We start from the raw sequence: 26814 nt of genomic DNA on the forward strand, positions 1-26814 counted from the left end.
CCCTCCCGCGCTAGCCTAAGGGCCACCTTAGCAAAGCGCATCCCAGGCTGCATAGCCGCACTACCCTACCCAACCATACCACACATAAACATGACACTACCCCCGGGGTTTACACAGACGAGCCGGCGAAGCAAGAAGAGCGCCAGAAGAAAGGGCCCTAGCCGGCGGGGCCCAGCCAGGACAAAAGGAGGTCCCACAAAGCGCCTACACCGGCCGCATTTGCGGTCGGGGTAGACGACGGATGGGGCCCACCTACGAAGGCTGTCCAGGCCTACACGAGATGAGGCAGGATAAAGAGGGATAATCCCCCTCGATCCCAAATCATTGAGGCCAATTTCTAGCCATAGAATAATGGCGCGTGTTATTCGACAGTTTTAAATAGGTTATATTGACAGTATTCCCATATAGTACATCTCTCTAATCTATGATTAAGCGATCTATATTTTCGTAAATGACATGCGCTTGCGCAATTACTAACATTTCTGAAAACATTAACCAGCATTGTTTACCTGTGTTGTCAAACAGCAAACACCCACCATTTTAGTTTAAATGTTCAGTATCACTCACACAGAGAAATAAATATATAAATAGTCATCTAAAAGAGATGGGTGATCCGGCAAGTATGATGGGGCACACAGGGGGCGGCCTTATGCCTCCTCAACCCTACGGAATGCATCCCCAAGGTGAGGCCCCAGCAGGAGGTGAAAACGAGCCTAGAAAGCAAGACATCGGTGAAATCTTGCAGCAGATAATGAACATAACAGATCAAAGTTTGGACGAAGCACAGGCCAGGAAGCATACATTAAACTGCCACAGAATGAAGCCTGCTCTTTTTTCGGTGCTATGCGAGATTAAAGAGAAAACTGTCCTATCTCTTCGTAACACACAAGAAGAGGAACCTCCAGATCCTCAACTGATGCGGTTAGATAACATGCTCATTGCCGAAGGAGTAGCTGGTCCAGAGAAAGGGGGTGGTGCTGGCGCCGCAGCTTCCGGATCAGCTGCCGCACAAGCTGGGCAACCCGACAATGCAATCGAACACTCTGATTACCGAGCTAAACTGGCACAAATCCGCCAGATCTATCACCAAGAATTGGAGAAGTATGAACAGGCATGTAACGAGTTTACCACCCACGTTATGAACCTTTTAAGAGAACAAAGCCGTACTCGTCCCATTACCCCTAAAGAAATCGAACGCATGGTTCAGATCATTCATAAAAAGTTCAGCTCTATTCAAATGCAACTGAAACAATCTACTTGTGAGGCGGTTATGATTCTCAGATCACGGTTTTTGGATGCCAGAAGGAAGCGGCGCAACTTCAGCAAACAAGCGTCAGAAATCCTGAATGAATACTTTTATTCGCACCTCTCCAACCCGTACCCGAGCGAAGAGGCTAAAGAAGAACTGGCAAGAAAATGCGGTATTACGGTAAGCCAAGTGTCCAATTGGTTCGGTAATAAGAGAATTCGGTACAAGAAGAACATCGGTAAAGCTCAAGAAGAGGCCAACCTCTACGCTGCTAAAAAAGCAGCAGGGGCATCTCCATATAGCGGTACCCCCACACCAATGATGTCTCCCGCGCCTCCCCAAGACTCTATGGGTTATTCCATGGGCTCTACCTACGAAAGTGCAGCTTACGATGCCAGTAGCTGTGGCTATGATCCTATGCATGCTCAAGAGTTGTCACCTTAGGTAAAACTTTAAAATTAAGTAAAGATACTACCGACGTATACTATACTTGTATACCAAACAGAGTATACTAATTTTTTTTGTATTGTGCATTATATACCGAGTCTGTTTATTCGTCAACTGTTCGGCGGCTGATTAGAGAACATAACTTGCCATTGGGTGCGAACGCAAAAGAAAGTAGTTTTTCCTACTTGAAAATTGCCACCGTGGAATTAATGAAATATCGGTGATATAATCTTGGTTATATATCTAACAATTACAACAGAAGTGTAAGAACAAACAGTGCAAAAGAAATATGGACAGCTTTAATAAATTCTTGTTTGTTTATGTGCTTCGTTAACGATATGAATTTTGAAGAAAATAAGTATTAATGCGTCACGGGAAACTAACTTTCCTCGGCTTTGTACCCATTTATAGTATTAAATAACTTTAGTTCATATTGCATATTTTTATTATAGCACAATATTCTATGAGATTATATTTTATTTGTTGAAGTTTTTTTTGTTAAACAGTATATATTATATGGTATCAGCTGACTTTTAAACAGACACCAGGCTATTTTAGATAATATTTATGTGGTGATTTTTTAAACTGTTACATGAAACGTTTTTTAATTCGTATATGATTTTATGTATCAATCTCTGTACTTTACAAATAGAGAATAAATTAATATTTGAAGAACTTGGAAAGCTTTCCTTTATTCCATTTTTTATTAGTAAACTAGACAAAATTATCGCATTACATATGTAATGCGGGCCCCAGTTTTGAGGTTCAATTTCTTGTGAATAGTTAATATGTTTTTAGTTCGTTATAGTAGATTGTTACGCTTTAATTTCATTTTGTTTCTCGATTAATAACATAAGGATGAATATAAATAAACATTTTCAGAAAAGTTAGGAGTAGAATAGAAGACTTAAATTTATATTAAAGTTAATTGTATTACTTTAAAGAACCAGATTAAAAATTCATTTTAAAACTAAAACTAAAACATTTCTAACTGATTTTACTAACACCAGCATAAAGCAGTAAGTTAAAAATAGAAATTAGTTCACATTTATTTTTTCAGCTAAATATTTTCTTTATGATCATAAATTAGAAGTGTTTAGATTTATATCTGCTGTAAACTCCATGAAAAAACAGTTGGAAGTAATTATTTAGTTTGATATGGTTGGATTTGGGATAGTTCCAGCTAGTGAAAATTGAAATCATATTTTTTATAAAAAGACGGGACCCATATCGTCTTTTGGGAGACGATTTCTAGGTCCACAAAGAAAACTTTCTTACTGAAAAAATTTCAAATGAAATTTACTAAATAAGGAGTGCTTACCTTGGGATTTAAAAAAGGGAAGTATATGTGCAGAATATTACTTTTTCATAATCAACCAATACTAAGGTGTTTTTTTATTTTTCAAAAAATTAAATTTTTTTCGTAGTTATACCAATTTAAATTTTAATTTGATACTAACATTCCATTTTTCCAAAGTGATTATCTGGCATCTAGTCGTTGTATTTAAAAATGTGTACTTGTTAACTGGTTTACAACGAATTTATCTGCTTCTGGCCATGTTGCAATCTAAACTGTTTGAAAAAAACAATTTTTGATAGATTAGATAATAATTTTCTGTTACACCATTAGTGAAATAGTTTAGTTAAGAAAATTAAGAGATTTTAAGAACATAATTCAGAATACATAAAGTTCCTATAGATTTCTAGGTTCTAGAATCGGACTAATTTGAAATAGGTATTCACATTTAAAAATATAAATATTTTTCATGTTATGTATTAATATTTCTAATATATTAATATATCATTCTCTGAACCAGCAACAACAAAAATCAACACTTGGACGAGTGCAAGAAGGGTACTAATCGTGGGTCCACCCCCACAGAGCCTAGCTTGAGAACAACAAAGGCCGGTCAAAGTTCCCTAGCTAAGACTAAAGAAGTGCAATGCAAGTCTGTAACTGGCGGTGTCTGGCATAACAACTCAAAAAACCGCGGTAAAAACCATTTAAATATGATAGTAATGATAACGATATAGTGATGTGATGGTAACGTTGTAATCTAATTGAAGGTACTCAAATAAAAGCATCACCATAAAACACATAATATAATCTATTCCAGGAAGATTTGAAATATTTTTCATGCAAAAAAGTATGCTCTATATAGTTTTTATTCTTCAATTACCACCATTGTGAACTAGAATCATTCAAGAGCAGGTAAAACTGGTAAATTTGGATAAAATTTAGGTCCATATTTCTTGATGTAAGATAATTTTGCCTGTATAATTAAAACCAGAACTATATAAAGCTTGGGTGTACTCGAATAAATAAAAAAAATGTAAATTAAATAAAAAAAAGTGAAATGATTTTTATTTATTTAGATTCTCCATACTTAGGGGTTGAAAAAATTACAAAAATGAAGAATTTTTATATTAGCAATTGATATAAAAACTATTAGCATGAGAATTATTCTCGAATGAATTATCTTAATATATTTTTTAGATTTTTTAAAATTATTTGATATTCTCTTTTTTGGGGATGATTCCACCCCCTGAGCGCGCTTAAGGGTGGATTTTCTAATTCAACATGCTTATTTCAGTCATGAGAATAAATCTTTCATTGTATCAAGAATCATTCGATAGAAAAATTTACATGCTGATAGTTTTTATATTTATTGGTAATATTCAATTCTTCATTTTGGGCGTCTTTACAATCCCTAAATAGGGGTGATTTTTGAAAATATTCAAAAAACTAAAAGCTACACTCATCTTAATTTTTTATGAGAAATTTGAGACCAAAAACATATTTTTATCTATTTTCTTTAGTTGTCTGCGAATTGTGAAAAAACGGGCGATTTTTGCGGTCACTCTTTAGATTGTACGTCACACGTACTGGTTAAGTCCATCCAGGTTACATAACTGCAAGAGGTCAAAGTCGACGTTTGATCACCTTCTTAATGAGAACATTTCGAAACCTGGGCGAAATAGGGGTTTCCTGTCTGGTAGAAAACATAGTCTGGCATGGTCCCTTGGTCTTCTCTGATGTCACCTTCATGTGTGTTCTGACTCAGTAATATCTTGGTTGTCAGAGCAGTTTTTGGTTCTGTAGCGCAGATCAACGTTTGGATTGAAAGCCACGAAATTTGAAGATTGCTTACAGTCTTTGTGCAATAGAATATATCCATGTTTATAAATAAGTTTTTTTTTTTTATTTTGACAAGTTCTAAGAGCAGTAAAGTTTGCTATATGCAATTTGGAACATCATTAATATAGTAAAAATGGAAATAATTATGTTCACAGAATAATTTAATGACATCCAAAGATCACAGTTGAATTTTTTTTTAAATATAGGAAGATAAGAGAAATTCACCGATATTTCCAAATCTATGGAATTGCCCGATAATTCCAGGTTTTCCCTGTCTTCTAGTTTACTATACACCCTATGAATGTCAAAATTAATTCTTAATGACAGTCATCTAATAGATCTTGTATGTATAATAGCATTAGATTAGATTACTCAGATAGGAGAGTCCGTGGATCTCGACGGCCTACCAACGTCAGAATTTGTGGCCGTCAGCCCTAATCTTGGCTTATCTGCCAGCGAAGCTTATAAACGCAACGGTTGTAGTAGCTAATTTAGTTTTCAGCAACGTGACATCCAATGGCAGCACCTTGTATTTGTAAATAAAAAACCGTTTACAATTTTCCTAACACTTTCCAGACATGTCCAGATTTTTTAATTTGGCATACATCCTGTGGTTCGTCAGGAATAAAATAAAAAATATATATAATAAAAATGTTTTAATCCATAATCATAGTGAGTATACAATTAAATCAATATTAAACATGGTTTTCAAAATATAAAACAGAGTCCAATACTATTTCACAAACGGAACAATGATAAAAGTAAGATCCCAAGAACATATAATACTATTAACGCGTCGTTTTGGTCAATTTTTTTTTTTAAAAAGGTGGTTCTAATTTTTCTTATAATTCAAAACGGGTTCGTAAATTTTTTTAATAATCTTTTTCACACTAAACAAGTCACTGTGTTCCACCTGCTTCGCGAGATAGCCTAAAATCGTTTCATCTAAGTAAACTCTAAATTCATTTACAAAATTATCATTTATTACATAACGTTCTAAAAACTTAACCGTTGATTTTAAAGCGCATATCACAGACAATTTAGTTTTATATAACATCATCGGCGAGGGATGTTTTAGAAGCGAATCCAGTAAAATTGTCGTCACTATTAAAGTATGTTCCTCTATAAATATTGATTTGTCTTCGTAACTTAATCCGTCTTCTAAAGGCCACAATAGTTTATGGAGTAAACAGACGCACAGGTCCATGAACGGCACGTTTTCCGCATACAAATTCACCTCGCCGCGTTCGAAAACCTAGGAAAAATACCTCGATTAGCGAATTGTACTCGTGTACGAGGTAACTTGATTTTTTTTAATCTGACTAATGAATAAGATTATCTAAAAATATTGGGGGTTTTATATAAAGGGTGTAACTTTAAGTGCGGGTCAGTTTTTTTAAAAAGTATTTATTTTATTTATTTTTTTAATTTAGGTGAACTACATAACTATCCACTTAATGTATTATGAGAACAGGGCACTAGGCGGACAACAAAAGGCCAACATTAATTCAGCAAAACAAGTAACGCTTCATTTTTTACATTTATTTTAGTTTTGAGTTTATTGGTTTACGAGATGTCATTTCGCCTCTTTCTGAGCGAAGTATTAATTTTTACTGAAATCAAAATAGAGTAGTACAATGTTTTTGTGTAATGTAAGTGTATGACCTTATTATTATATTAAGTTATTTATTTCGATGTTTAGCGATGGTACTATGTGTTTGTTAGTCTTTACTGTTACATTTCTTTCTGATATTTCAAAATAACATGCAAGAATCAAGAAAAGTAAGCGCTCATGGCTAGTGCTCACAATTATTTGACGTTACACTAGCCTGTTTAGCGATGTATCAAAATTAAACAAAAAGAGTTAAAAATATGCAGTTTTACGACGGAATTTGGGACAATAAAGTTAAAGCTTGTGTTCCCAAAAGTCAAAGATAGCCTCTATATAAAATGACCCCCAATCAAAGTTACATCCTGTATACTATACATTGGAAAAAGATTTACATTTGGGAAATGGGGTGTTAAAGCCAACTTAACATGCAACACTTTTTTATTGAAATTCTACTGTTTTTGACAGTGAAAAACCAGCGTTTAAATATATTTTAAATTTTTCATTTATCATTAAGGGAGGTGGTTATTTTTATACCTACCAATTTCTAAAGTTTGATAAAAGTAAAAAACATGTCACTGTGTACCACGTGTCCCATTTTAATAGATACCCCCGATCCAAGAATGACCTAAATGAAAGTTGACTGTAACAGTGACTGAGTATCAATTGAAGGTCAACTTCATAATTTTAAATGGGACGTTCTATTTTTTGCCCTGGAAATGGATTCGCAAATTTTGCATCCGGATGTGATTTCAACTTTGACCTTGCGATCAATGTCAAGGTCATAGCGAGTTCAAATGATTCGTCACCTCTGAAGCAGCCTCGGAATAAGATCTTTGCCCCTAAAGTTGATGAGAGTTCAGGTCAATCATGACCTTGGCCTACAATGTAATTTGAAGGTCGACTGCAAAAATTGACCTTAATTACCTCTACAAATGTTGTTAAGGATCTGTATTCCTGATATTGGACATTATCAAATCGCAGGAATAAATAGTGTGACGAATGAGTGCAGGGAGGACGAAAAAAGTCTCATTACTCAACAGAGGCATAACTCTGAATTGAAAAAGACATATTTGAATATGTTGCAAAGTAAGTGATATTGAGTTACGAAGAAATATTGAAAAAAACTTTAAAATATAAAAAGAAGCAGTCGACCTTTAAATGACCTTCAAAATTAAATCCAAGATCACCGATCAATGGTCCCAAACTCCTTAAAAACATTTATAGAGGTCATCAAGGTCGATTTCTGTAGTCAACTTTCAAATGACATTGTAGACCAAGGTCATGATTAACTAGACTTTGGGGGCAAAGATCATATTCAGAGGTTGCTTCAGGGGCGATGAATCATTTGAATTCGCTATGACCTTAATCTTGTTTCTAAGTGTAAAAAATGGATGGTTCTATTTAAAATTATGAAGATGACCTTCAACTGACAAGGTAACGGTTAAGGTCAAATCCAAGGTCAGCAGCTGCTTTTCGCCAATGAACTGAACAACTTTCATTTTGGTCATTTTGGATTGGAGGCTTCACTGATGAGACATTCACGTTATCGATTACAATGGGACACGTGGTACATTATAATATTTGCAGGAAAATATTTAATGATAGGAACTTATAATAAATTACAAATGTTTTCTTTTTCAATAGGTTATTTTAAAAGTTATACCATTACCTCGGATGCGTCATTTGAAGAATCAGGAAAATGACGGCATGCCCAAGAAAATATAAAACAAATTGCTCTATCCTTTGGCAGTGTTATGTAACATAAATTCAGTAAATCCTCCCTAGCTTTTTCCGGCAATACTGGCCATCGATGTCCTGAACTAAACATAAAATAATTACATAACGTAATTCATCACTTTTCTTGTATTTCATATTTATACAGGATGTAACTAAATGCATTGTCAACTTTTGATGGTGAATTCTGTGGCAAATTAACAAAAAAAATGTTGGAAAATGCTTCGTTTTTGAGATACAGGGTGTTCAAAATGTAAATACACAGTTTATTTTAAGTAAAAATTGCTAAGTCCATCCCCGAATTTGCGTGCTTAAATTTGAATGAAATCGCTTCATTGATTTTCTTGTAATATAAAAAAAATAAGCGTTTCTGGAAACTTGTTTATACAAACTTTTATCATTAATTTGTGTCGTAAAATCAGCCATTAAAATTTTATCAAGCATTGTGACTAACACACTGTATACAACGTGTCTAAGATAAGGATGTCTTGCATGGGATGAAGACATCAAAAATAATAAACAATCAGGAACAGGATAGTTGAAATTAAAAAAAAGTTGCTCTATTTTAGGATCATTAAAATGACATAAACATGTCATATATGATTTTATTTTTGATATATAAAAAAAATGAATTTTCCAAGTTTCAAACTGCACTGCCTACTAAACGAACTTAATTTTTGTTTATCCGAGATCTGTTTACGTTAATCCAGTGTGTCCCTAAAGCAACTTTTTTTTTTTAGCAGCTACATGTCCTTAACTGCTTTCATATCCCCACGATACACATCCTAATCTTTAATAGCGTAAATTATCCTGCTTAGAAAAAATACATACAGCGTTTGTTTTGCGTTTTTATTTAAAGTGATCTTAATTTTCAACGCAGACGCAAAACTGCTCATGGCATTTCGGACCATCAACTCGTCGTCCTCCAGTAGAACCATCACGATACTCAAAACCATTTGGAGCTCGTCACCTATGAAAGCAAAATTGAACGGGAGGTTTAAAAGTGACGACAAAATTTAAAGATTGTGTTTTTGTTTCTATTCACGTTAATCACAAAATATTGTTCTCATATTGTGATTGTTCTCATTTTCTCATTTTGACTGTCATTCTTTGAAATGCTGGATATTGTGTTGTCTCACAGTAAAATTATTACTCTACAGGGTGTTTAGAAACTTAGAAATTGTTTAATAAGCATAACTATCTTGTTTTTTAAACAAGGCAAAAAAATTAAAGAAAAAAGTTCAAACATATTAAAAATTACAGGAGTGGAGAAGGAAAGACACGTCATTTTTTTTACATGATTACATATCAAACCTTTTTTTGAATCTTTGAACAAAAAACTCTCCCTTGTACATTAGCACAGCCATTTATGTATTTTTTATTGTTTCTCGAGAATTTAATAGGTTTCTTAAAACAGTACAAAATATATTCTGGAAGTATTGTGAAACAAATAAAGAAATTTATGAACAAAGTACAATGGGATGATTTTCGCTACACTATACTAACGGATGAAAAAAAAATAATAATGTTTTATTAATTGTAAGCAAATTCACTTGCTTAGCTCACTGCAATTTGCAAATTTATCAAAAAAGAATATGTAGAAGTTCATAAATCTTCTGAGTTGTAATGCCATGGCCTTTGTACTTGGTTGCCGTCACTTCCAAGATTATTTTTCACTCCCTTAGCCTTAGCTAGGATTATTTGACCTGCCCTTGTTGTTCTCAGGCTAAACTCCGTGGTGGACCAGTTATTAGAACTTCTAGGCCTACCCTGATGTCCATTTCCCCCCACTGAGTTTAGCCTGAGAACAAGGGCAGGCCAAAAATTTTTAGATAAGGCTAAGGAAGTGAAAGGTAATTCTACAAGGTGCGGCAAGATAACTTCCTTAATATTTGAAATGAGCGCTCTGAAGATGATGGAAGTCCCAGACGGCTGTGCGTGGTCTCGTTCGAGAGGGGGATCCTAAAGTTTTGTTAACTTGTGTCTCAGACTTCATCATGCGTTGGAGTAAAGAGAAGCGTGAATTTGCGTTAGAGGCCTATTTTTCAGACGGCCGTTCGGTGGTTTCAACCCAACACGCCTTCCGAAATCGCTTTAACACGTTGACTGCGGTACATACCCCGGGGGGTATGTACTAATTATAAAAAATATGCGAATCTCAATAATTACATTTTTACTGTATCTTGTGGAAGTTGCAGAATTTGTAGTTTTTAGAAATAATGATTTATCTATTATTTTCTTTTCAAAACTCTTTGCGAATGAAAACGCACATCCTATCATAAGACTTGAGAACATCGGAGCGACTGTAATGCTCGAAGACGCGCTTGTATTTTTGACTGACGAGGCTCATTTTAATTTTCTTTTTGTGGGGATATTTGAAATCCCTTGTCTATACCAACCGCCCACACATGATCTGATATTCAGGAAGAAACAGCCAACAGACCATAATATGCTGAAGAGAGTGATAAGAATCAGCAAAATTCAGTTCAACTAGTGTATCGACAATAGGGGGCATCACTTACTTGATATGATTTTTAAAAATATTTAAACCATCTTTAAATATTTAGCTTTTTAATAAAAAAAAAATTGAAAATATGTCTTTACTACTTTTTGTTTTATTGCATTGTGAAATAAGGAAGTTATCTTGACGCACCTTGTATAACTGGCGGCGACAAGATACGAAAACGCTGGCATAGTAATCTGAATAACCAGCATACTTTAAATCTCAGCATAGGCCGTGCAAGCCCTAAAACTACTCAGGAGCCCTGCATTTTTTGTTTCTTTAAAAAGTTGTATCGAAAAAGTAAAGATGTTTTAATTCCATGCTGTATCAGGAGAAGCTGATAAACGTAGTTTTTTTGTACTATCAAAGAGTGATCCAAAATTTCGCCCATTTCGTCGACCTCACGAATTCGATTCAAAAGTGGTCTAAATGATAGCATTGTGGTGATATTTTAGAGTAGGCAAAACTTTAAGTTGTGCATAGTTTTTGTTTTGGAGATATGACAAGTCGAACCTGTTAGTTGGCTTGTTCACGCTTGTTCTCGTTCATTGTGTTCAAGATTCTCAAATATGCAAAGTGTACAATTTCCTATGTAAAATCTTTCGTTCTTTATGAATCTACCATTAGATTTTACCAAACATTTTGTTTTAATGAGGTACTGCCGATTTTACAAAAAAATCAGGATTTTTGCTGAAAATATTCAATTAATCAGTATTTTTATACTGGAGACTTACAAAATCTCGATAGATACTCTAAACCTTGTATCTGAAGGACTTTGAACTAGGATAATTTGGATGTAACATTAGGTTTGGTTATATTACTGAAAGTATTTCAATAATACGCAAGCCTCTTCACCACGTCACAGTACTAATTGTTCTTGTTTTGTTATTTTTATTTTTAATTTTTTTCTTTTTTTTTCCATTTTTTTTAATTTTATATTTTTTAGCGTTTTTTAATTTTTTTTCAAATTCACAAATAAATTTATATTTGAAGCGAATCTTAATAGCAAGTATATTTAAGTATGTGAATCTGCTTCTTTTTGTAGAGAAACAGATACGTCGCAAATATCTGGATTCGGTATATGAACTCCTTCATACTGTGCATAACCCGGATACCAAACTTAATAAAACATCATGTTGTTGACTATGCTTTTTGCAAGCAATGAGTTTACATTTTCATCACTCAGATCATGTAAAATAATATGCAACTATCAGCTCCCAAATTTGCCAAAAAACTGATTGTTCCCCAAACCGAGTGACTTCTTTTTAAGTGTTTGCTATATCTTTTAAATGGATATATAAATCCATCAAGAATTGCTATGTTTTTAGTATAAAAATATCGTTCAATCAGTTATTTAGCAAAAATGCAAATTATTTTTTACAAAAATATTTTATAACTTTCTTGTACTATATTTTTGGTAAAATATACTGAAATATTCGAAAAGAACGGAAAACTTTACGTTGTAAATGTTACTACTTGTATTTGTTGAGAATTTTAAGATAACGTAAGAGGTCACCGAGAATGTCAGATACACCTTGGCGTGGATGAACCAAATAACGAGTTTAACTTGAATTCTTGAGGTCGACGAAATGGGTGAAAAATAGTGTTTTTTTGGGTCACTCTTTGTTTGCCCGCCTAAAATTCCAATGCTTACTTACCACTCAAAATAGGGTCCTCGTTGCAGTACAATATATAATTTTTCGACAGGAAATCACAAACGGCCAACCGCCTGAAATCACTAGCTGCCGGCGACGCCGATTCAACTAAAATCTGTATCAGCTGGCTGTAACTCAACACGTTATAATCTAGCTGTAATAAAAACGTGCTTATACAACTAACTACAGCACTAATAAGCTCTTCGTTATCACAGTTGCAGAAGTTAATCAGCATGTTAAGGGTCTCTTGTTTGCTTAAATTTAAATATTTTATCACGCAGGGGTAGTAGTTAAGTAACAAAAATAAGAGGACTTGATCTTCCTTCTTGATGTAGTGTTGGAACTTTATCTCTTCCGTCAGGAAACATTTCAGATACGGGTGTATGTGGGTCAGTATCTTCTTGACGGAGTGTCGCTCGAAGCTATCCACTAACGTTACTATTTCCGGGGGAATCTGCAGCTCCTCCATCTGGAATAAGGCGTGTTTGGAGGACGTGTCGTTTTGTATTTGATTCATGTAGATCAACAGGTTGAGACAGAACCGTTTCATCTCCATATTGTGTCCGTACAACTGGGACATTATTTGGTTGGTTATGGTCGGATATGTTACTTCGCACTCGTCGTATTTGTTCACAATGATGAAGAGAACAAGCAGCATCCGCATCTGCGGAAACTTTCCCATGGAGGTCATCGGCAATAGATTTGATGTTATTTGTCTCGAGAGCAGGGTTAGAATCTCTTTCAGCATGCTAATGTCATCATATTTCTTGAATCTGAAACATGTTTATGTATTTGAGATGCACGGTACCATACGATTTTTCTGAGTACCAGTTATTTTCATTCTGATACTCGATATTTTGTATCGATATTACAGCTTACGATATAATACGATCTGGCTTATTTTCTGCCAGTACCTATATGCAGTGAAGTGACCCTTAATAATTGAGCTATTGCTCGTACTTTCCGAAAAAGTCAGTTGCTGTCTTTAAATGTTAGTGATAATTGTATTCCTTTTTTTTTATTGTAAAAAAATTAAAATGCAGCATTTCCCCAATTGCAGTCGAGTTAGATATCTGTTGATTTGTTCTTATTATGCTGTTTTGTGTTTATAATGCAAAGTTGACGATATTTTAAGTTTTTTAAGGATTGGCAACATATTAATTTAAAAAAAAACTGTGTACCAAACAGCCTATATATGTTTTTAAATGAAAAAGCAAAAATGGTACCAGGGAACGTAGAGCCAAAAATATGAGGATTGAAGTAAAAATACCTTATATGAAAGTTGCACCCCTGAGACAATATACCCTCTTAGAGGGGATTGAAATTCACATTTTAATTTTTTTCTTTAACATGAGGAATGCTAGAGACACGAAATTTGATATGAGCATCCTACTAATAAAGAGACTTCAATGTTTGTTAGATCATTGGCGTATTTTATAAAGGAGTGAAACAGTCAACCCCATTGCAATATTTTATTAGAAATTTTTTTTATATGAAGTAAATTATTTAAAAATATTTATTGGGAAGACTGATTCATTGCGCAACTTTTTTACCTCTTGTAATTTTTCGATATAACCAATAGTTTTCTAGTAAAAAAATTAGATGCGTCATCGTTCACTAAAAGGGTAATTGCAAAAACTTGTAAAAATAAAGTAGGCGGATGTCATAACAAATAAATTGTTATTTATCATATTAATAAATTGACACTTTCTGTCAACCGATAATTAGTACCAATTGATTAATTTATTATCAGTTATAATATCACAAGAGCATAGAAAGAGCGTAGCTGGAGTGATGTTTTAAGGATATACGTCGAGTGAGGAGTCGTTTGCTCGAGTGGTATTCGATAAGATTACATAATGAATTAACTAACTTTATTGGTTACTAGTGAAATTAAAAGTACAATTATTATAATAAATATTTGTTGTATTATCCTTAGAAGATGAATTTGAAGTGCTGGCGATAGTAGAATTGGCAGAATCTTGTTTGTTTCTCATCTTTTCAAGTATCTTTCCATGGTGTTCCTAATGAATAAGCTTTAGATATGGTTTAAGAGATTCAGATGATGAGTGGCCTGTTACCTTAATAATTTCTTGCAGGTTTGCTCCAGATTGTGACAAGATGCTTACTGCGGAAGAGCGATTCGAATGATTGGATATTTTATGTTTCTTTGTATCAAATCCAATACTTTCAGCCGCTAAACGTGTCCATTTACTTAGTTGATTAGAGCCTACAGGACAATTTTTATACCATATTTTAGTTTTTTGCCATTGTATTAGGTGTTAAAAAAAGACGATTGGTTTTAATGTTTGGTGTTCTTTTGCTCAACATTTTCTCCAAGAGACGTACGGGACACTGATCTTCACACTTTTTATTCGGTCAACCATTTAGATTCAGATGTGCGTTTTTCGCCACCCTGCGCTGTCTTTGAAAACATGGTATTGTACTCAATACGTCCAGTGGGTTCACCATAATTGTTGAATTCTTTTTTGAAATAGTCAACTAAGCAAAAGACTGCTTCATTTCCACATCACGCCAGTTCCATGGCACAAATTTGATAGAATTTTTTTTGCAAACCGTCTGGCGTGTTTTCGTCAAAAATTGCTATAATTTTGCTAATTTCGTCCGCATTAAAGGTGATAGAGCTTGTTTTTCTGTATTCAGGAATTGCTTGTAACTTCTTCCTTTCAGCTGCCCGCGCCTTTCTTGCATTTTCAAAAATGACGCCCTTGAATGGATTTATTTCTCGGTTATACTCTTCATAAAACTTTTTTGAAACGAGTTTAGCGGTAATATTCCAAATTGTTTTCACAGTCCCTTCTTTGTATTCGGTGCCGTCTGCACGTTTAATGTTGAATGCCCAATCCTTCAAGATACTTGCCAATTGTTCTTCAGAAGTTTGAGCAGAAAGCTTATAATTTCGCTGTTCACAAAATTCTGTAAACTGCTTCCAGACATATTTGTGCATTTTTAAAGTATTTTGGGGAGTTAGATTCCCTATTTGTTGATTGATTTCCAATTCAGAGCTTGAACCGAAGCGTTCCATTTTTTTTTGACGTTTATTGACAAATATTAAAACCACCGTTACCATGACATAGTTCACATTGTTGGAGGAGGCGAAACACCAAAACGGTTATACCACGTCGTCAAGAGTATAATCGCTTATCAATACATAGTAACTACGTAAAATTTGTAATTGCTATTGGCTAAATTTCTAATGAATTATATAATCAGAACAATTATGGCAAATAATATTTATACCAATGACGAATATGTCAACATGCTCCCAAGTGTTTTTCGATTCCAGAAAAAATAGTAACGCTGCAATAAGATTATGCCACCAAAGATATCCAAATCAACCGATTCCTCATAGACAAACATTGGTCTCGGTGGAAGGATGGCTTCGGGAAACTGCTAAAATTCAGTCCAATTGTGAGGGAAGGCGTAATGTCTGAACTGTTGAAACTGAGGAAGCTATACTGGAACATCTAGAACAAGACTGTGGTACAAGCACAAGACAGGTGTCCAGGCAAATGCAAGTTTCAAAGCCTTGTGTGGAACGTAGCTCATGAAAATCTTTTATACCCTTTTCACCATCAGCCCGTGCAAGAATTGAATGACCCTGATTTACCTAACTGCGTGGATTTTTGTCAATGGTACATTAATATTTCCAGGCATGACTTAAATTTCGTAATGAATATACTTTTCACCGATGAAGCAAATTTTCCTAGAGTAGGTGCAGTAAACCTTCATAATGTTCATTCATGGTCGGAAGAAAATACTCATGAAATATTTGTTTCAAGATGTCAACATAATTTCAGTTTAAACGTTTGGACGGGAATTGTAGGAAATACTCTAGTAGGTCCTTTTATTCTTCCACACAGGCTTGGAGCGGCGGAGTATCTTAGATTTTTTAACGAGAATCTTCCAACATTACTTGAGGATGTACCCCTCACAATGGGGCGCATGCACATAGTACACTTGCCGTTAGAAAATGGTTAAATTTAAATTACCTGAATCGTTGGATTGGTCGTAGTCGTGATGCCCCTGTTTGTTGGCCTTCACGTTCACCTGACCTAACGCCTATGGATTTCTTTTTATGAGGACATATAAAAAGTATTGTTTATGCCATTCCTGTTTGTGTGAGTGCGTTATAACTTCAACAGACGTATTAGGTTATGCTTGCAGCAAAATGGAAATTATTTCGAGAATATTCTTTAAATATAATTTTGCATTTCTTGTTTTTCGTTTGTATTAAATTTTATTTCAGATAAATAACTTTACCTAATACATGTCCCATAGTCATAAGTTATCAAACAGTTTTCATTAATTAATACCAAATTATTCTTAATGTTATTATTAAATTACCAGCCTATTGACAGAAAGTGTCAATTTATTAATATGATAAATAACAATTTATTTGTTATGACATCCGTCTACTTTATTTTTACAAATTTTCGCAATTACCCCTTTAGTGAACGATGACGCATCTAATTTTTTTTACTAGAAAACTATCGGTTTTATCGAAAAATTACAAGAGGTAAAAAAGTTGCGCAATAAATCAGTCTTCCCAATAAATATTTTTAAATAAATAATTTGCTTCATATAAAAAATTTCTAATAAAATATTGCAATGGGGTTGACTGTTTCAATCCTTTATAAAATACGCCATTGATCGAAAAAATATTGAAAAGTTGTCTCTTTATTAGTAGGATGCTCATAACAAGTTTCGTATCTCTAGTATTCCCCATATTAAAGAAAAAAATTAATATGTGAATTTCAATCCCCTCCTTTAAGAGGGTATATCGCCTCAGGGGTGTGACTTTAATATAAGGTATTTTTACTTCATTCCTCTTATTTTTGGCTCTACATTCAGTAGTACCATTTTTGCTACTTCATTTAAAAACACCCTGTATACTTACTTCATAAGAAGCAACAGGAGAACTTCCATGTACAGCGATATCGTCATATGGCTGAACTTTTTTCCGACATACTGAAGAAGATGGATGCTGTCTTTCAAACACTTCGTCAGCGGAACTTCCAAGTTGTCATTCGATTTAAGAAGGTGCCATATCTAAAAAATACAATTTTATCATCGTATAACATTGCAAATCCATAAACAGAAAAGTTTACCTGCAAAAGAAGTCCCTGGCACTCGTTATCTTCTATATCCGAGCACTTCATCTGACTAAAACAATTCACTAGGTAATTAGAAGCTCGGTCAGTACGGATCAACGGTACTGATGCCCTTGCAGCTAGATCGCGGGTTCTATAAAAGGGATTAGACAGAGACGTCGTTATATGAGGAAGGTATTTCTCCATCTACAAAAAAAAAAAAAAAACATGAGTTTTCATTATAATGTGAAAATTATTCATGTACCTGTGCGTTATACTCTTCTAAGTGAGAGGGGTACAACCTGGCTAATATCATCAAAAGTGGATGTAAAACTAGGCTCTCGTTCTTGTCGCATTCTTCCGATAGAGTTTCCAGGAGGAACTGGAACAATTCCGGATACCTTAGGAAGAAAACCCTAACAGTTAACCTATTTTTTATACACAAGTCCTCGGAATCTTGTGTTCGTTGCACTCCAAATATTCTGGTCATCAGTGAAGCGAACAGAAGTGTCGCGGAATTTCTTATCTATAAACAAAAGATAGATTAACGCACATCTTTCAATATAAAGTGTATTATACCCCCCACGTGCTGCTCTTAAAACAAGTAATGACTACTTTCACCCCGGCTGCGACATAAGACGAAACCGCTTCTCCCAGCTTGCTGTGCCTAAAGATTATCCTTAATACGTTCATGCAATGCATTCTGTACTCGTCGCAAGAGGGGTTTGTTTTTTCGCAGGTTTTTAGTAGCGTTTTCATCACTTCGTGGAAATTTGGTTTGTCGAAGGACGTTTCGGAACTCAGTATCGCCTAAAAGTTGAAAACAGAGTTCAAATAAGAATTTCTTTATAAAATTTATTCAAATTCGTACCAGTAATAAAAATGGTAGCCCTGCGCTGCGTCTAGTAGCACATAATTTATCAGTCTGTTTTTCTCCTGTGCAGAAAGCTAAGGCATCCTGTAACCACATTTTAGGAAGGCAATTTATATTCGGATTTGCACATCTGAAAAGTAAAATTATATAAATACAGGGTGATTCATTATCGGTATCCAGCGGCTGTATATAGGAAACTAGACGTGCTACGATTATGGGGTAAAAAATCTATCAACAAATATGACCAAAAGAAATTGATTTAAAATATTTTCAAGTTTGTAACTTCACCGCTAGATGGCGCAACTGCTATAGTGTTACAGAAAATTGTTTTTCGAAATTTCGCTTATATAACCGAAACTGAAAATACATTTTTTAGATACACTGTTAAACCCTTCACAAGATTTGTTTGAACTTTTTTTTTTGTTATTACCATAGCAACGTCAGTATGAAGGACACTATCTTGAAATTTTTAAATTGTCATAACTTCTAAATGCCTTAATCAATTTCAATAAACGATGGCTCATTTTAAAGAACTAATAAAATTTATTTTTATGATATAGGAGTAAAAATATTATTTTCCTGCACAACGGTAGACGATGCTAATGAGAAAAGTTTTGTAATTGTCTCCGTTTACTAAAAAAATTAAATGCAACGATATAGGTTTTTTATCATGGCTTGATAGACCATTCATGATGGAAAACAAATACGCAACTCAGATGTCCATATCTTTTTTCGTTTTCAAGTTATTGCTAAAATAATGAAGTTGTGCTAGAACATCCTCCTTTATTTAGTTCTCTAAATAACATTGACATAATCCAAGCCAAAATTAAATTGTAAAACTATACCAATCTTGTCCTTAAAAAGAATTATTGCTTTATTTTGATTTTTTTCTGATAACTGCAATATTTCATTTTTTTTTATTAATTCCAGATACCTTAGTAGTTACTAGTTATAAAGATTATTGTTTCCATAACGAAGGAGGCTTTGTTCTATGAAAATAGACAAATAAAAAATTATGTCAAACAATATGTGACAGCTTTTGCTTCGTGCAAAATTAGTGTCATTCGTGTGAGAAAAGTACTTGTGTTCCATATGAAATTTCCAGGTCTCTAACTAATTCCCTTAGACTTATTTGGGGATTTACATGGACACAAGCCAACATATTAATAATATTATCTTCCGTTCTTCCACGGCGATGTCGTCTTACAGAATGTAGTGGCGTCTGGATAAATGCTGAAATACTTCTCTGGAGTGGCGTATTCTACGAGGGTATCGCAAAACGTATTCTCTTGAGGCTATAACGGCACTTTTCAAACATTGAAAATAAACTGCCAACATATCATACGCTTCCACATTCGTAAAAGGCATTTTCCTTGTTCACAAGTACTTTTCCAACACAAATAACACTAATTTTGCACGTAGCGAGAGCTGTCACATTTCGTTTGGCATAATTTGTCAGTTGTCTATTTTCATAGGGCATAGCCTGCCTCGTTATAGAAACAGTAAACTTTATAACTACTCAGATATTTGGAATTAATAAAAAAATTAAACATTGCAGTTATCAAAAAAATTTCAAAATAAGGCAATTATTCTCTTTAAGAACAAGATTGGTATAGTTTTACAATTTAATTTTGGCTTGGATTATGTTAATGTTATTTAAAGAACTAAATAAAGGAGGATGTTCTAGCACAACCTCACTATTTTAGCAATAACTTGAAAAGGAAAAAGATATCGAGCTACGGTTTGTGTATTTGTTTTCCATAATGAATGGTCTATCAAGCCATGAAAAAAAAACCTATATCGTTGCATTTCATTTTTTTAGTAAACGGAGACAATTATAAAACTTTTCTCATTAGCGACGTCTACAGTTGCGCAGGAAAATTATATTTTTATTCCTATATCATAAAAATAAATTTTATTAATAATTCTTTAAAATGAGCCATCGTTTATTGTAATCGATTAAGGCATTCAGAAGTCATGACAATTTAAAAATCTCAAGATGGCGTCCTTCATACTGGTGTTGCTATGGTAATAACAAAAAAAAGTTCAAACAAAACTTGTGAAGGGTTTAACAGTGTATCTAAAAAATGTATTTGCAACTTAGGTTATATAAGCGATATTTCAAAAAACCGACAATTTTCTGTAACACTATGGCAGTTGCGCCCCCTAACGGTGAAGTTACAAACTTGAAAATATTTTAAACCAATTTCTTTTGGTCATATTTGTTGATAGATTTTTACCCCATAATCGTAGCACACCTAGTTTTCTATATACAGCCGCTCGATACCGTTAATGGATCACCCTGTATACACGATTACATAAAATTCCACAAAATATACAGAATACAACTGATTTTTTTTAATTTTCATATCCCAGCCACTGGACAGGATACTACAACTTTAAATAAACGCACACAATATGTCACCTAAGGCAGTAATTCGAACAGAAATATTTAAAAACTGACACGATGTGTTAAAAATTTCACAGAAATATTTTGAAAATATTAAAAAAACGGAAAAACACTACTAATTGCGAGAATGATTTTTGAATACTTACGTCCAAAACGATTCACATACAACGGAAAAACCCACGTAAGCCTTCTCAAACACTCCCCTATGTTTGCTCTCTACGAAAATCTTAAAAAAGAACTCCCCGATCTTCATCAGAAGCATCTCGGACAACATCTCAGTCTTATCTTCTAATTTGACAGCTTGTTTCACGACTTCTGCTAACAGCAAAGTCATTTCTTTAATGGTACGCCACGCGTAGCACAAGATTTTTTGAGCCTTCGAGGACTCGTCTTTGTCGCACAATTCCTCTCCATTGTCGGGTATGTAGCCCTCGGGTGCGGGACTGCACACGATCGGCATAATACTGTTTTTCAGGTTCAGGCAGATGACTACAAGGTGTTCAAATACTCCGGAATATGCTTCGTTGTTTTTACTGCAATATAATTTTTCCTGTATTAGAAAACTACGTTGTAAAATAGGATTGTAAGAAGATAACTTACCTAATGTCTCTGTTTTCGAGGATGTGCCTTATACTTAAAAGAATACCGTGATTCGATGTTTTTATCTCATAAATATCATCAATTTTCACCTCTTCTGCACATAGCTTTCCTATGAGGACTATGACCATATCCAATTTGGGATCGGTAACCTGAAGGCGTTGGCTTTCACTCGTGGTGTATTGTACGATGTCGTAGAAATGCGGCGAGTAAGTACACACTTCTAACAGGTAAGCGGCGGACAGAGTTTTGTTGGGTTTTATGTCTACCGCCATGTTCAGGCAGCGCTGCATGTATTTGAAGGTGAATTCGACGTTCTAATAAAAGAAAAGCTGTATTAATATACTGTAAAACCTATTGATACTTCATAGTATCAAATAAGAGACTGGGTAAACATACAGGGTGTCCTAATATTCCGTGTGCAAGGAACTACTACCAGGTCATTGTGTACATAATAAAATGATTTAACTAATTTTACTGGCATCCAAAGTTGTTTCGTTTAACTCCTGGAGGATGTCGATGTTGGCAAAAATATTTAGATAACTCTAAAACTTTTTATCCAATTTCAAAAAACTAAAATTTTCTGGCAACTTTTTTGCCTCCTGCCAGCTAAAAGGATCCAATATTTCGAATTTGCGGTACTACCTCATCTGGGGAATATTGGGATATCCTGTTTTAACACCAAGATTTTCATATTTTATTAAAGAAAAAGGGAATATGCTTACTTACAGTAAATCCTATTGAACGTGGTGGCAAGGTTTTAAGTAAAGTTACGGCCATTTTCTTATTGCTCTCGTAACTATCGAATAGAATATTATGGCAATTTTTGACATCGTCTTCCGACCAGCAGCTCTGCCACTGATCGTTATGAAGGAATTTCTGTATGCTTATCAACAAGTCGAGACTAGCGGATCGTCTGAAGTAGTTCGAGTCAAACGTCAAGTAAGAAATCAATAATTTCGTAAATTTCCTAATAAAACATCTATAAGAAATGTTGAGCTCCTGGTAAACCCTTCGTATCCTTATCGGTTCCTGCTTGTCTTCCACCATCTCTATCCGTTTCGTCAGGTAGGATATATTCCTCATTATAACATAATACCCGGTGCTGTACCTAGTTAAAGCCTTTTTGTAAAACGTTATGATCTGTTTCCGAATATTCGGTATTTGAGATGTGATATTATAGTGCAGGTACATTATTAAAAACTCAAACTCCCAGTCCAGGAAGATTTCAGTCGATTTTTGACTTTCGACAATCACCGCCAAGACCGAAATCCTTATCTGAAAAATCGTACTGTTAATAAAACTTCTCAATAAAACAAAGATTTAACCTCGTCGTCCTGATGTACGGCAAACTTCATCAATTTGTCTTTGTCTATTAACCCTCTCCAATAAAAACAGCTATTCTCTTTCCTATCTACAGTCAGTTCAATCCCATTAACCCTGGCGTACTGCAAACACTTTAGCAGAACGCCCGATTCTTGAGAATTCCCTACGTAATCCGCTGGATATCTAAAACGGTAGCTGTTAAAGAACTGGGAAATTTTGAATTTCATATCAATTCGCAACGCAAGCATACATTATCCTCAATATTACGGGATGCAACTGGAAGGCTCTGGTAATAATTCGCTGACAGACGGATGTACATTTGCTGCAATTTTTTAACACCCTCGTCGCTGGCGTAATCCAAAATTTTATCCACTCGTCTTTCTCGATTTCCTGGTAATGTTTCTCCATAATGGAAATATACGTCTTGCACACCTAAAAAATTAAGATACAGTACAATTGACAGAAGGTATCTATAATAACGATAAGAAACACATATTCCATTTAATAGGGTCGTTTCTGGTTTTATATAGAATATAAGGCAAAGATAAAAATAAATAACATATTTACTTTTATATTTATGTTTCATTGGAATTCCTCAATAGATATTTTAGAAGTTCACAAAATAATTGTTTCAGGAAAATTTGTCAAAGCATTTCGTGTATGTTACATAAAGAATTTGTATAGCGCCGTATTGTGTCCCTTATAAAGTTATTTATTTTAATGCTTAGAGATGGTACGGTCTGTTTGTGTATCTTCATTATTAAATTATGTAGTACTTGAAAAAATATGTATGAAGATTGTGGAAGATGAGATTTGAAAACATTGCATTAGAGCTGGGTCACTCGTTCATTTTGGATGTGTTGGCACGTGCGGCACAACTCATTTAAGTGTGCCGTAAATTATATTTTTAAATTATAATTTGTAATAGAGGTATCTACATAATTTGCAAACTTTTTTTTAACTATTACATATAACTGCATTTGAGATGATTTTGTTAATTTAATAATTTGTCCGTTTATTTATACCTACGAGAAATAAACTTTATTCTATTTTTAATATTTTGATAATAATTTATTGCAGTTTTAAACAATTATATGTCCTATTAAAATATTCTACAGTATTCTAATAATAAACATTTATTTTTACATTTTCGGCTCACTTATTCCTAAATTGTATTTCTGTCGTCGTAATCAGTCAACTTTATATGGAGAATTCACACATCTGTAGTCCAATCGCGAGTCATGGTATTTAATTTACCTCTAACTTTGGAGCTGGAGTGGAACAATCAAGTATTACGTGCTTGGCTCCTTCAATGTTCAGTGCTCGCTCAATGCCAGTATGAACGATTAGCTCCTTCGTTGTAAGTCGTTCGTTCACGACAGAAGATTATGTGCCGGCACATTAGTGCGAGTCGTTCATGAGCGACCCAGCTCTACATTGCATGTTGTAACTCCCAATTGGGTATGCGCCCACGTCTAGTGCATGTGCTTGTTTGAGGTTATACTAGCCTGTAGGTGGTATGATTAAAAAAAAAAGAAAGATAAAAAATTAGTTTATTATAGAATTTGAGAAAACAAACTTATGGCATGTGTTTCTAAATGTTTCTGTATAAATATGATCCCCACTTAAAGTTACACCCTGTATGACCTTAACAAGGATATAGTCCATACGATATTTGTTAACAGAATTCCAAGTAAAGAATAAGCCAATAAAGTTATGTTATCGGAACTACTGTAACCATTTACTGCGACAGAGGCGTGCCTTGAAATTTTCAACGTTATTTTCAGAATAAAATATATACAAAGTAGATTTTTTGGATTAAAATGTGTTTTTATTTCTAAACTAGAAGCGTTTCATGTAATGTAGTCCTCTCTACAAACAACATACAAGTTGCTTTCCTTAGCATATTCTTAAAAATAAATATCCATTAAAATTGCACATTGACGAAATTAAATAACAAATAATTTAAAAAAATATTTTTCAATCTGTCGACGTTCTATAAGAATGGTGCCAACATAAGTTGCTGCATAACAAAACCAAAATTTAATGTTATTTTTATTCGACTATTGTTCAAAAATATTGATTTTTCTTTCTTTTGATGAGGACAAAAAAGGAGAAAAACAATTTAAAATGAATATACAATTTTTTAAGTTAGTCAACATTTAGGCATTTTATAAACATTACTTACTTGGTCAGAAATAGTGGCCTCTGAAATACCATTCAACAAAGTATCCTGCAAATCTTCAAAATTTTTTAAGAGATAATTGGCACCAAAGTGCTGTCCGATGTTCTCCATAGCTAGAAATTTTATAGTCTGTGTCGACGACAACTGTTTGACATATTCTATTAAAATTTCAGCTAAATCTCCATAACCTGTTAAAATATTTCGTTAAAATGGAAACGAATGGATATAACGAAATGATATACCATTATTTTTATGATGAGCTGCTACCATTACGATATCAGCAAAAAATTGTTTAGCGTAATTACGGACAGTGTCAACGAAATGATCGATGTGTGACCAAATATATGCTATTGCTTCTAGAAATATAGGCTTCATTAGTTCAGGGGGAACTACCGTCAAGTGTTTGCCTAATATGCTCAATGTTCTACTAATCTCTACTATAACATGAGGAACGCCAGTTTTCCTAAAAATATTACATAGCAATAGACCAATTTGTATAAATTTAATTGTTACCTCTTCGCACATTCCATAAGCCCATTGTACAATATGCACACAAGAGCTTTACCATTGATTTTTATTTCAAGCAGCTTATCTTGAGGCAGAACACTCAAAATAGAGGCATAGATGATTACAATGCAATCAGTTTCTTTGAAAACTGACAATTTGTAATTGTTTAACTTAAAATAATTCTCCTCGTTATAACATGCTATGAGCTCCAAAGGAGGGCATTCTTTATATTTCTAAAAAAGTTGAATAAAACACTGATAAAAAAAAATCCCCTTTAACTCACAAAATTATTACGATAACTCTCAGGAATAATGTTGTAGCAATATGTGATGATTAAACCTGATTTTGTTTTCAGGTCAAAACCGACCTTCTCACTGATGAGAATCGAGTGAGACCAAACGATAAGTTTTATACTGTACTGCTTTGATATAGTCTCTGTATATGGTACGACTCTAACCAAACCGAATAAAATTTGTTTGAGCACGGCATTCATAAGAGCGAGTAATTCTTCAGATAGTGAAGTAACTGGTTGACAGTTTGATCTAAAAGTATGTAATTTAGAATTAGAAGAGATTTCTATTAATTAATACATACGTGGCATGATGAACAAAACCCTCAAAAAGCACACAGTATAATGGAAACAAATATTCTATTGTAATTTCATACTGAAAATGTTCAGTGGTTTGCATTAAATATACAAAATTGACCAAATCGTAACACTGCTTTATGTTACAACATTTGAAATTGTTTACATTTGCTAAAATTTCGTCCGTTGTAGACTTCAAAAGAGAAGTTGATAAATTTGGTTCGCCTATAATGTCCTGTAAATATTTTTTCAACACCTTCTTAGAACCATATTTTGTAAAAAATTCTAAAAGTACATTTTTTGCTTGCAAGTTCTCAGCTTTTTGTTCTCTACTTAATTTATAAAGATCTACCTGTAAATAAAAGATAAATTAATATCAGAAATTTTAACTACTGAAATTACTACTTACAATTTGTTTGATATATTTTTTCTGTTCATTTTCTTTTGTCGTTTCTTCAAGCAGCTTCAGCAGGTCTTTTAACTGTGCATCTTCAGGGTTAATGTGTGAACTATTTTCAAACGCTAGTTCAAACAAAGTCATTTCATTTTCTATCGAATTTACCATTTTTTACAAACCCGATAATTTTTCTCATGTTACGTGCGGTTAAGAAAAAAAATTAAAAAAGCTGAAATGAATTTGTTACACGCGGTTCCATGCTTAAGCATCAATGAAAAAATGTCACAGAACTGTCACCCGTCAGATCAAACATTGTTCATTCTTCTTCTTCTTTGTTTAAAGGCCTTCCACATGAATAAAGTATATGAGGCCTTCATGACAAAAGGTAAAAAAAATGAAGATTGGATGCGTTCGATGTACATTTACCGAAACATTCTAATTTGCAGGCAGCATATTACTCTTGCTCTTAACCTGTGATG

The 26814-nt window shown here is 33.9% G+C and overlaps 2 protein-coding genes across 2 annotated transcripts; one reads left to right on the top strand and one right to left on the bottom strand.

Moving 5' to 3' along the window:
* Positions 1-505: 505 nt before the first annotated feature.
* LOC108913142 (homeobox protein extradenticle) lies at positions 506-2371 on the top strand. Its single transcript, XM_018718626.1, has one exon. It carries the CDS (start codon positions 605-607, stop codon positions 1691-1693), a length of 1089 nt encoding a protein of 362 aa, XP_018574142.1. The 5' UTR covers positions 506-604; the 3' UTR covers positions 1694-2371.
* Positions 2372-5476: 3105 nt separating this feature from the next.
* Positions 5477-26595, bottom strand: LOC108913154 (thyroid adenoma-associated protein homolog). The gene is made up of 20 exons (XM_018718641.1): positions 26348-26595; positions 25947-26290; positions 25636-25894; positions 25359-25585; positions 25088-25308; positions 24849-25033; positions 22911-23092; positions 22663-22843; positions 22064-22612; positions 21338-21651; positions 20884-21270; positions 18325-18457; positions 18033-18263; positions 17719-17979; positions 17472-17660; positions 17261-17412; positions 12343-13112; positions 9013-9151; positions 8117-8267; positions 5477-6090 (listed from the first exon to the last, which is right to left on the bottom strand). The coding sequence occupies exons 1-20, from the start codon at positions 26501-26503 to the stop codon at positions 5668-5670; spliced, it is 5454 nt and encodes a 1817-aa protein (XP_018574157.1). The 5' UTR covers positions 26504-26595; the 3' UTR covers positions 5477-5667.
* Positions 26596-26814: the final 219 nt, after the last annotated feature.

This window comes from Anoplophora glabripennis, unplaced genomic scaffold, assembly GCF_000390285.2.
Source record: "Anoplophora glabripennis isolate ALB-LARVAE unplaced genomic scaffold, Agla_2.0 scaffold478, whole genome shotgun sequence".
In the NCBI taxonomy this organism is placed as follows: Eukaryota; Metazoa; Arthropoda; class Insecta; order Coleoptera; family Cerambycidae; genus Anoplophora; species Anoplophora glabripennis.

Bases quoted from the DNA above. Each gene is read 5' to 3' on its own strand.
- LOC108913154 (XM_018718641.1), bottom strand. From the start codon at position 26,503: ATGGTAAATTCGATAGAAAATGAAATGACTTTGTTTGAACTAGCGTTT. The intron at 18,264-18,324 runs GTACGAATTTGA...TTCAACTTTTAG, and splicing joins GGCTACCATTTTTATTACTG to GCGATACTGAGTTCCGAAAC. The intron at 17,661-17,718 runs GTACATGAATAA...TTTTTTTTGTAG, and splicing joins TAGAAGAGTATAACGCACAG to ATGGAGAAATACCTTCCTCA.
- LOC108913142 (XM_018718626.1), top strand. From the start codon at position 605: ATGGGTGATCCGGCAAGTATGATGGGGCACACAGGGGGCGGCCTTATG.